Source organism: Anastrepha obliqua, chromosome 4 (assembly GCF_027943255.1).
Source record: "Anastrepha obliqua isolate idAnaObli1 chromosome 4, idAnaObli1_1.0, whole genome shotgun sequence".
Classification (NCBI taxonomy): domain Eukaryota; kingdom Metazoa; phylum Arthropoda; class Insecta; order Diptera; family Tephritidae; genus Anastrepha; species Anastrepha obliqua.
In genome coordinates, this window is record NC_072895.1 from 29,055,392 (window position 1) to 29,067,071 (window position 11,680).

General features: G+C 37.8%; 2 protein-coding genes across 2 annotated transcripts; one reads left to right on the forward strand and one right to left on the reverse strand.

Moving 5' to 3' along the window:
- Positions 1-890: 890 nt before the first annotated feature.
- LOC129243898 (ubiquitin carboxyl-terminal hydrolase 35) lies at positions 891-9,095 on the reverse strand. The gene is made up of 5 exons (XM_054881326.1): positions 7,388-9,095; positions 7,168-7,329; positions 6,921-7,111; positions 5,929-6,868; positions 891-3,310 (listed from the first exon to the last, which is right to left on the reverse strand). The coding sequence occupies exons 1-5, from the start codon at positions 8,402-8,404 to the stop codon at positions 2,723-2,725; spliced, it is 2,898 nt and encodes a 965-aa protein (XP_054737301.1). The 5' UTR covers positions 8,405-9,095; the 3' UTR covers positions 891-2,722.
- A 1,240-nt stretch (positions 9,096-10,335) lies between these two features.
- Positions 10,336-11,298, forward strand: LOC129244941 (transmembrane protein 18). Its single transcript, XM_054882864.1, has 4 exons — positions 10,336-10,478; positions 10,544-10,661; positions 10,727-10,875; positions 10,935-11,298. Exons 1-4 carry the CDS (start codon positions 10,416-10,418, stop codon positions 11,076-11,078), a joined length of 474 nt encoding a protein of 157 aa, XP_054738839.1. The 5' UTR covers positions 10,336-10,415; the 3' UTR covers positions 11,079-11,298.
- Positions 11,299-11,680: the final 382 nt, after the last annotated feature.

The window sequence follows — 11,680 nt, forward strand, 5'->3', positions numbered from 1 at the left end:
ATTAGTATGTTTTCAATACAGTCGATGATTTTGCTTGATTTTTTGGTTTTGGATGGCTTGGAAGCAGGTAAACTGTCGGAGCAAATTATATGTTTACCATTACTTTTGGCGCAGTATTGAACGGCTTGTAATATAGCGGTTGCTTCAGCGGTGAAAATCGAGCAGAACGAAAATAGAAGGCCGTACGAGATAACTTCCTGATTTTCCTTTACCACTGCGTAAGAAGTGTGGGAACCTTTTGACTCGTCAGTAAAAACCAATTGCCACCCGTTAAATTTATAGTCTGCGATGGACTCGGAGAACTTGGCCCTGTAAACGGCGTTTGGAGTATTATCTTTCCGTAAATAAGCTAGGCCCACGGTGGGTGATTAGTGTACCGCAGAGTGTGTGGTTAAGAGGGCAGTTCCGCATGTTTAGCAAATAAGGCGCAGTATTTTAGGTGTAGATACGCGTGAGGTTGCAGATTGAAAGTCTTTGCCAATAAGAAGGTTGAGGCTTAGAGTAAGCTTTGGATAGAGCCTGAATATTTTGTCCACCATGCTGTCGTATAGAGACGGAAGGCCCGATTCGGCAAGAATGGCCTTTAGAGGCGATGTCGGAAAAGTGCGTATGGAACTGCGCACTGCGGCATGGTAGGGGGCAGCAAGCCCCTTTAGTGTTTGTTTAGCGTGTAATCCATAAACAGCTAGACCGTAATTAATGGTTGATAGGATGAGGGCTTTTACCACGTTAATCAGTACAGTTTAGCTAATTAGCGAGCGTTTGCTTGACAAGTATTTAATAATATTTAACTTAACATATAGTTTTTCTCTAACATATTAACAGTGCTGTTGGAAGGAATATTTTGGATCGAATATAAGGTAGATAAACAAAACGTGATTTTGCCGATGTTAGGTCATATTTTTCTTTATTCAACTTAACCGAAAGAAAATTTTCATGTAAAATTTGAAATGAAACTTAAATAGAAAAATTGTATTTGTATGTATTAACAAGTAAATATTTATGCATTACATGTAATAGCCTTCCACATGACAGCCCCCTATTGAGATAAATAATATTTAATATTACGAGCACATGATGACGTGTTAAATATTGTTTTATTTATTATTCATAAGTATATATGTATGTATGTATATTTATGTGGTTTAGTATGTATTCCAATTTCATTGCAATACACATTTTATATATTAAGGTATGTATGTATGTATATGCTAGTGCCCTATTTAAAAATTTCATCTCGGATTTTATATGTTTGTAGGTATATGTTATACTTATCACGCTATTTGTTTTTTTTATTTTATTTTATTTTTTGCGCATAAAACTCTAATTTCCTTAATAAGGGATATAAAAAAACAAAAATTAAATAAAAGTTGAAAATTAAATGGCCGATGGCAAAGCTTAGCTATGGGTAGCTCGGATTTTATGCTCACTAAACATTTCAGGTTATATGCATTTGAATTTAGACAAGTCGTCTAGCATCGGTTTTAATTATTTGTCATTGAATTACACACTAATTGCTTGAGAGGGCAATCGAAAAGTTTACATAATAAATTTTTTTTAGCAAACATGCATATAAATATACAAATAAGCGTACAGCAGCTGGGGAAAACAAGTGGGCGGGGAGTAACTACTATATACCTACGGTATATGTGCTCTTATTTAGTTTCTGCTCGCCAAATGATATTCAAAATACAACAAAGGAAAATATTTATACAATATATGTATGTATATATATGTATATACTGAATCACAAGGATAACACAACGAATATGCATACACAGCATTTTCGCACAACACACACTCGACTCGCACATGCATACAAATATCCATATTCAAATCCAATCAAACACACACATCAACCCAGTCGAAAAATTAAGCTATCATCTTCAGCTGCAGTACTCTTTAAAATTAATTGCAACGCTTCACTTTCACTTTCATCTGATCCCCATTGCTGGTTCGCTCTCTCTCTCTCTCTCTCTCTCGCTCTCTAACTGCGTCTCTACTCAAATACGCACATATGCATAGTTATTGTTGCACAACTGCTATTCATATATGTAGGTTCTGTGGTTGATGTTGTTGTAGTTGCTGCTATTTGCATTATATTAGTAATAGTAGGAGTTATACATAGTTGGCTTCTTTCTTCTCTCTATAGATAACAAGTACAAATTTTTATAATCGAATTTTATCGATTTTTTTCGTTTTCGTTTTAGCACTTCCGTTTAAATGCTGCGCATTTGCGGAAATTCTAACATTGTGCCTAATTATTATTTATAATTTTTTTTTTGCTTTTTTTAATGTAAAGTTGCCCATTTTTTCACGTTTCATGAAACTTTCGCTCGCTGCTGTGTCGTTTTGCTGGCGAACGTACGTACTACAAAATTACAACATTAATTATATAAGGATTACAGTAATAATTACATTCATATATAAATATGTTAATAGGCGGTTGATTCTAGGTAGTAATATTGTTGGGGATTATAGGTAAATTTAACGATTTGCTCCACAACGATTTGCCGATCGCAGGCATTCATCATAAAAAAGTCTCATAACTAACTCACACAATTTCCATTTATGCTTTCTCGTGCACATCATTCGTACCATAGTTCTATATATTCTTCAATTTCATACAATGTACGACATATTTCGCCACAAGCTACAATGCAAAATAAATCAAAGTTTCGTTTATCGTCTATTCTCGAGTATCGTTGACTCGTGGTGTTGCTTAGTATACAAAGCGATTAACGTTAATGTCGAGCGCATTGCCGCCACAGCCACTGGTTGGTGGCGGTTGGTCTGAATCGTTATCATCGTCGTAATCACCACCACGTCCACCGCCCCCTCCTCGTCCACCGCCACCACGCTTTGCTGCCATTGCATTCTGCAATGCTGCTCGACCGCCGCTCTTGAAAATGCGCTCCTTCACTTCCTCGGCAAAAACATAATTATCATGATCAATATAGTTACGCAACTCCAGTGAGAGCTCCTCCATCGTTAATGGACTTGGCACATCTACTTTGACCACTTTTGTGGTGGAACCTTCGAAGGACGCCGCTTCATTGGAGCGTGCACCCATTTGGTAGAATAGTATGTACGGCGTATTAGGCGGTGTAAGATTGTGCAGCTCTTCGGATTTGGAAGGTGTGACGACGTTGTCATTGAATTTAAACCATTTATTGGTGACATCAGCGGCGTAAGTGTAATAGTGTCCCGAATCCATGCTGAAGCCCGAATGAACGACACCAGCATACAGATCGTAATGCACGGAAGCTATCTCTTCTAAGGTGTCAGCTGCGCAAACTTTTACAGACACCTGAAAAATAAAAAAATGCCAATGTAAGTCGCTATAAGAAAAACTATGAGTAGGTGAGTGAGCTGTGCACCATTACCAATTTGGTTTAGGCATTGAAGAGCTAAAACGATTTGATTTCGCTCTGCTAAATAAAATAACTACTTTCATATAATAACTAACAAGCAATACATGGGCGAAAAGTCCCGGGCCTAGCACATAGATGGCACTAGTTTTATTGCGTTCACCTCTTTTTTCAGTTTATCCTAACAGCTGTAAAAATTTCATGATATTCTATTCGTTAGTTCGTGAGTTCGGCCGCCGTAGCCGAATGGCTTGGTGTGTGACTACCATTCGGAATTCACAAAGAGAACGTAGGTTCGAATCTCAGTGAAACACCAAATTTAAGAAAAACATTTTTCTAATAGCGGTCGCCCCTTGGCAGGCAATGACAAACCTCCGATTGTATTTCTGTCATGAAAAAGCTCCTCATAAAACTATCTGCCGTTCGGAGTCGGCTTGAATATATGCTCATTTGTATATAAATTCACATATTTGTATTTGCATATGCCTTCTTCCTGTGTGCATGGTAATGAACCATTTCTCTGTTGAAAATAGGACGATGATAGGAAAAGTAGGAAATGAAAGGGGGTGTTTCGAGTGTAATGTGTCTTGAAAAAGGCAAATCGATGATGGTGCCTCTTAGTGTTGTTGACTTATTAACGTCTGATGCACAATCGAAATTGAACATATCTTTCATGAATTTGATAAATGTTTCGTCATTTTTCACGTTTGTGTAAATGTAACTTGATCAATTCCATTGCGATTCCATTTACCTCCTTCTCTATATCCATACAAAATATCTATCAAACAAATAAAATTAAAATTTTGTTTTGAAAATTGCAACCATTCCATCAATATTTTCTTATGACGTTGTCACGTTAAACTATCGCCAGTAAACCGACTTTACAGACAACCTCTTTTGAAGTGAAAACTTCTTTAGAATCGTTGGGAGTGATTTGGGAAAAAGTGAAACGAAAAAAGCGACCCTCTTGGCTACGAAGCGTTATATTATATGTTGATATAAACGTAGCGATGAACTAAATAACTTTTATTTTTTCTTGTGATTCGAACCAAGGATTTTGGATCGGAAGCTCACATTGCTAGTCGCTCGGCTACCGCGCCATGCTGTCAGCGCTGGCCTAAAAGTTATTTAGTTACGAAGCGTTATATTATATGTTGATGTAAACGTAGCGACGAACTAAATAACTTTTAGGCCAGCGCTGACAGCATGGCGCGGTAGCCAAGCGACTAGCAATGTGAGCTTCCGATCCAAAATCCTTGGTTCGAATCACAAGAAAAAAAATTTTTTTATACAGTTATTTTATTTTATTTTATGATATGTTTATGAGGAGCTTTTTTTCATGGCAGAAGTACATTCGGTGTTTTGCCATTGCCTGCTGAGGGGTGAGCGCTATTAGAAAAATAGTTTTCCTTAATTTTGGTGTTTTCACCGAGATTCGAACTGACGTTCTCTCTGTGAATTCTGAATAGTAGTCACGCACCAACCCATTCGGCTACGGCGTTTGTTTAATTTTACTGATGCAAAAATGAGGGAAAATATTTGAATAAAGTTTGCTTACTGTTTACACATTTTCCAAAGGTGACGGAGAACCAAAAAAAAAGTCGATTTTCAAACAAATACGAGTGCATATGTGTAATTGTGCTAGAGTTTCGGTCACGCCCCAGCAAAACCTGCGTGCATATGTGTTTGTAACATTCAAAAAAATGTAATTGTGTTAGAGTTTCGGTCACGCACGTTTTGCTGGGGACGCTCATAATAGCAACCGCGTGTGTATTTTTATATTCGTAAATATTTTCATTTTTAAATATTTACCGCAATTATGCCGAAAAATAATGCAGAAAAGTATCGTGAATATCGACAGAAAAAAAATCAATAAATAGCATCACGGAATTCATTCACGAAAATTTAATAAAGTATACACCAGAAGTATCGCGGATACTTAGAAAAGATTACGATAAAGTTCCAATGATCTTAAGTGCCGATTTTAACGTAAATTTTGCATTGGGCACAGCGGTTCCTTCAATTGACTTTCTCAATACAACATTCAATTTAAAAATGTGTAACAATCGCACTGAATCGACAACACGATCAAAAACAACCATTGACGCGGTATTTCAAAGATATGTTGACAACATCGAAACCAAAGCATTTGTATCATATTTTAGCTATCATAAGCCACTCGTATCATTTGTTGAAATTGAAAACATTGAGGATGAATAATAATAAAATGAAGAAAATAAAATATGAACTTTATAGCAATATTATAATGAACATATAATTATCCCGCTGCTGCTTTCGTCTCATTCTCTCTCAGTTTGTTTTACGGAAGGTTTCACTTCTATCGCGTCTAACCGTTAGACTGGTATTTTTTTTTTTTTTTTAGGCAAACGTTAAATCGTTCTACAAAAGTGGTATTGAAATTTTAGTGCCGGCGCTGGAATAATTGCGTTGTTCTTGATGGAAATTACGTTGATGAATAAAGCTAATTTTGCACACCAAAACAAAACGTGTTTTCTTTGTTAGACCCGGGACTTTTCAGCCGATGTGTTATACGCACCTTTTCATCATGAAACACTTTGTGCATCAATTTGGCACGTGTATGATATTTTTGATCATATTTGAAGTGTTTCAATGTCAATATTAGATTCTTTGGTGCGCTGATAACATTGATATAACGTTCGGCATCGCTAAGTTTCTTGCACCGTTCACAAAAGTATTGATTGTCTCCATACAGTTTCTCGGGCGAACAATAATAGTCGATGAGATCCTGGACGGAGTAATTGGAGGCGCAATCGTTTTTCACTTCGGGGAATGAAAGTTGCAAGTCCCGAAAACCGTCGACAATACGGCTCTTCCAGCCACAGGTCAAACACTCGTACGTGGTAGCCAATTTTCCAGTAAATGTTTTTTCAATGGTAGTAGAACCCACTGCTTTGTCTTTACAGACATTTGATGTACTGCTGGCACCATTTTGCGCGTTTGTGTTACTATCAGCCTCGGTGGTGGTAGTGGTGGTGGTGGTGTTGGTGGTGATGCTGCTACTGCTGCTGCTATTGCTGGTGGTGTTGGTGGGGTTTTCATTTGTAGTGGGTTCCTGCATCTGCGTTGTATTAAAATATGCTGTGGCACCTTCGCCGCTACTGGCACAACCGTTATCTTTGTCAGCTTGCTTTGCAGTTTTAGCAATAGGTTCAGCTGGTTCACTATCTGCTATTGCTGCTTGTGTCTCAGTAGCTTCCTTAACAGCTAATGCAGTTTCTGTTGCTTGTTTTTTAGAAAACAATGTTTCTTGTTCATGGAGCGTCTCCAGCAAATAGCCCAAATATTCAGAGCTGTCCTGTTGCAGCCCTGGTGAAAAACCAGGGGGTCGCGTGGCATTCAAAACACGTGACGGTGTTAGTTCGAATCGAGTCGAATACAGCATCAGTGCAATCTGTTGTTGCATTTTTATTAGCAATGGAGACTTACTGTGTGACAGTAATATTTCTCTACTAAACCTGAATAAAAAGGATTAAGTCTGTGAAAGGTGAAATATTAGGAAGTACTTACTCTTTCGTCATAGCTAACGCTTGTAGAACGCTATTCATGTAGCAAGTGTTGCCTAAATTAACTAGACCGACTTTGGCATTGCTGTCGTGTGGTATAACCTCGGCACCCACATTGGTATCATCGGCACTTTTAGCACTATTACCGTAGCTTGGTAAGCCATAAGAATAGGGTATATCTTTGATAGCGAACTCCTATAAAGTAAAGGTTGAATTCCGAAATTCTACAAAGAGGCAGTCCAACAACTCACCACTGCTTCGTACAAATCATCGTAACCGTGGAAGCGCACCATCAAGGACTTGGTCAAGTCTACCAGCTTTTGTAGAATCTTTTTGGTTTCTTCGGCATAGTCTTCCAGACTATTCGACTGTTGCTTCAAACAAGTGATAACACGTGGGAACTTGGGCAATATCTGGCAATAAATAATTATTTATAGAATTTATATTAATGAAATGCTTTATTGCGCAAACCTTGTGGAACACGGTTGGTGTTTGGTCAATGGAGGACAACATGTGATATACGATGGGATATATTTTTGGTCGTAACACTGGCAATATTAGAGATGTGAACAAAGGTTCAATGTTCTCCAACGCAATGTCCCGGAACAGTGCGTGTTTTTGCTGGTCCTGTAGCCCCGTCAGTATGGCTATGATCCACAAATTGAGATTTTGACAAAAATTGCACATTCGCAGCCATTCACTGAGTAGCCTTACAGTCTTTCTAATATTCTGATCGGGAATTTTGTGGTCTAGCATAGACTGCACCGCCTCGAACACCATCTCGGAACTAAACAATTGGAATATTATGGCAATAGCACAAGAGGGCTCCTCACCATCGTCCTGTGTTATCAGCTGGCATACCACGCGCAGATAGAAAAGATACAACCGCTTCTCATTAACTTTGCCGAAGAAGGCGCCCACCTTAACGATGTCTTCCTTAAACCGTTTAAGTTCTTTTGGCGTTTGTCGTGGTATCTGCACTCGCGCCAGTTCGCTTAATAAATGGTGATAAATTTTAACTATGTCGTGGCCAAACGCTATGTGTTGTTGCTTCAGTTCAACCAATTCGATTAGATATAGTATATGCGCGATATCAGTAGTGTTTTTACTGGATTGGCCACCAATATTGCCAAGGCCTGCGGCACCGCCAATGTTACCACTTGCTTTGGTGGCGCCTTTCATGTTTAGTTTGGGTTTGATAGGGGCACTAGTGCCAACACCACTACAACCGGGCTCAACAGATTCGACGTTAGTACTGCCACTGCCACCTATGTCCATATTCGAACTTAATTTCTTGGTTTTAGTGCCACCACCAGCCCCGACAACACCGCTAACACCGACACCATTTATTCCACCTGTGCCTCCAACTCCACCACCGCCCGATACGCCCGCCATAGATCCGCCTGTCGTACCGCCTCCTCCCACAGCGTTCCCATTTGCGGGTGCAGGCGCAGCGTTCGCTTCCGTGTTATTTTGCTTCACAGCCATCTTTGCGGATACGGGCACGGGTACGCGCCGTCTGCGTCTGCCGTTCCCCGGGAACGAGTTCCTAGCGTTAGCTGGCGTCTGCCGTTCGCACGGTTCCGTTACTTGGAACACTAGATAACGCTAAAGGTCACAGCTAAAATCAGACGGAATCACTGAACGCACGCACACGCCTACAATTTCGAGGACAGTGCCCAATGATGGTCGGCCGCCGACCTTAAAACGCTAAACTCAGCGTTATTCGTAGTTACTTTGGAATCTGCAACAAAAACTATGTTTTTCAAAAAGAAATGCAAATGACAGTTTGCGCTCTAGTTAGTTAATCACGATTTCCCGTTATTATATTATGCAGTTTAGTGAGGAAGTCACTTTGTTTGCTCTATGCGTATGTCTCCGATGAGTGTTATTTTTCTCACTATATACAGCTAAGACGTTCTGATGAAACTTTTTGCCAATACTGCTGCTACACAAATGGTTTTATAATGAATTTATAATTTTTTCACTTTTTGAAAGTCTACCAAATTTTGTCAAATTGTTTTTTTTTTATCAATTTACACCAGCAATTCGCGAAAATTTTCACGCTTCTCTTGCCCCTTTGCGGCGAAGATGGGTTGAACATCAAGGCGAATACATGCACGTCAAATGAAAAGCAATTGGAACAGGGAACTGCCAGCTTTGAAATTTAATCCTAAGTAATTTCACCATGATATATGTACATACATATGTAACTGCATTTTCAATTTTGGTATATTTTTTAATACTAAAAGCAAGAACTTTAATTTCAATTTATTTCAATCAGGAAACAGCGAAGAGTTTCTTCCCCGAAAGCTTTTGATTTGACTAAATATATAACTACGAAGGAAATGTGCAAAGAAATATCTAATAAGAGAACACCACCCCAAATGCCATTCTGCAAGCGATTAGGGAGATACTGCCAAAACAATGAAGGAGAAGAACGTGTAGATCTGATTTTAATAATTTGCAAACTCTTAACACTTTTTCTACAAAAGGTGTCAAAAATTCATTAAAATTATTTTCTTAATATAACCACATTCTCCCAATTCATGTTTCGACTTTTTATAAAAAAATTGTCAATTTACTTAATTTATTTTGCAGTATAATTTTTTAGCTTATGCCAGATTTGAATATGCGTACTTGATATGCCTATTTCTTTCATGAGGTGTCTTTTTAGCACCTTAACGATTTTTCAACAGTTTTAAATTTTAAATAACCTTAATATTAATAATATTGGAAGCACCATTTCAATTCTAATTTATAAAGAAATTTTGTAAAATCGCTAAGATGTCAGCAAGACACCACATGGTAGAAATAGCGTTACGAAAGACATCTGGTGAAAGGATTTTTAAAGGTGTACTACGTAGCAGAGCGTTATTCAGCTATGAACGAATGTGACAGATGTGCTGACGTCGTTTGTGATGTGTTTCACAAAATTTAGCTGGTGGTACTGATAAAAATCAACACAGCCAGTGCTTCTACTATTGGTTTGTTAACGAATTCGGTGAATACAAACGTGCAAAGTACAAATTGTTTTGTCTAATTAAAATTTTTACTTTAATTGATTTGCAAATATAGCCAAATTTAATTTAAAACACAAAACTTTTTCCAATTGGCTAACCACGCAGGAGCATTCGCATTTTGCAGCTTTGTATTCACTGTATTCGTAAACAAAGCATTGGCTGTGTTGATTTTTATCGTATATCAGTACCACAAGCTAAATTTTGTCAAACACATCCCAAGTGACGTGAATTCCAAAGGTCTCCTCAATATTTTTTTTCACCATACCTATCGAGCAAACATTGAAATCTGTCATCCTTGGAAAGACACATAGATAGCGGATAGTGAGCAGTTCAACAACTCTGGTTTAGAAACCATTTTCTTGCTTCTGGTAACACCAGAAATGGTTAATTTGACAGCTGCCAAACTTATTTATGTTTTAATTCAACCGTCTTGTGTCGTGTTGTTGATTTACTTAAATAAATTAATAATTTTAGCCATGGTGGATCCAAATTTCATTGAAGTTAACGAGATCGTTGGTTATTGGACATATTTGGCAAGCGTAGGAACATACTAAATAATACAAATAAACATGAAATAATACCTGCATTTTGTTTTGTTGCGCAGATTGACTGGAAGGATCCTTGGCTAATTGGGCTTATACTATTGCATGTTCTGACAACGGTGACAACTTTGATGACAAGGAACAGCACTAATTTCCAAATGTTTCTTTTTCTAATACTGTGTAAGTTGGTTCCCAAAGCGTTGGTCGGTTTGCCCCCCTAATTTTTTTTTTTTTTCTTTTTATAGTATCGGCAGCCTACTGCTCGGAAAGCATCAATGAATTTGCGGCAGCGAGATGGAAAAGCTTCTCAAAACAACAGTACTTCGATAGTAAAGGTCTATTCATTTCAACAGTGTTTTCAATACCTATTTTGTTGAATTGTATGCTATTAGTGGTAAGAAAAAATAACTATGAAAATCCGGTAAAAACTAATGGGTTGTTTTTATTTTGTAGGGTGCTTGGATGTACAACTCCTTTCAAATAATGGTCAAGTTAAAAAGAGCACAGCTATTGCAGAGAGTTAAGAAAGAGCAAGAGCAAGAGCAAGAGTTGCAAAAGGAAGAGACTACCAACGCAGAGCACATCAAATCCGAGTGATTTGAGTATTATTCTTCAGTTGACAAATTGTTTTGTCGCAATCTATTTAATAGGCCATTTTAAAATATTTTTTAATTTCGATATGAAATAATGGTAGAAGGTTCAATATTGTACGGTAATAGTAGTAGAGATTTATTATAAGCGCGTGCATATGTAAATTGATTTAGTTTAGTTTTATGTGCTTAAAACTTCAATACATGTAAAATGATAGCGTTATAAACGTTTTTATTACAAAGATGGAAAGTCTTCCCGATGATGTTGATGAGGCTCTCTCCATGTGCATACAAATGTTCAAATCACAGAAAGTAAGTTAATGACGTTCCCACGACAGTCTGTTCTACGAACGACCCGGATTTATATCCGGCCAAGGACTGTCACTTCAGAAGCATTCGTCGTATATGTATGGCAACTGTTTATGCCGCTACAACAACAACAGCCACAAAATGGGACGTTCTCTTTTAATTTCCTTTAAATGAGACGGAGAAATTTATAAATAAAATGGGAAAAATGGACTTGGTTCCATTTAAAATGTAAACAAATTTTCTTTAAAATATGAATGGTTAATACAAGGACCTTTTTATAACCCCGCAAATTTTAGTGAC

Bases quoted from the DNA above. Each gene is read 5' to 3' on its own strand.
- LOC129244941 (XM_054882864.1), top strand. From the start codon at position 10,416: ATGGTGGATCCAAATTTCATTGAAGTTAACGAGATCGTTGGTTATTGG. The intron at 10,479-10,543 runs GTAGGAACATAC...TTTGTTGCGCAG, and splicing joins ATTGGACATATTTGGCAAGC to ATTGACTGGAAGGATCCTTG. The intron at 10,662-10,726 runs GTAAGTTGGTTC...TTCTTTTTATAG, and splicing joins GTTTCTTTTTCTAATACTGT to TATCGGCAGCCTACTGCTCG.
- LOC129243898 (XM_054881326.1), bottom strand. From the start codon at position 8,404: ATGGCTGTGAAGCAAAATAACACGGAAGCGAACGCTGCGCCTGCACCC. The intron at 6,869-6,920 runs GTAAGTACTTCC...CTTTTTATTCAG, and splicing joins GCGTTAGCTATGACGAAAGA to GTTTAGTAGAGAAATATTAC. The intron at 3,311-5,928 runs GTGCGTATAACA...TTTATTTTTCAG, and splicing joins AAGTGTTTCATGATGAAAAG to GTGTCTGTAAAAGTTTGCGC.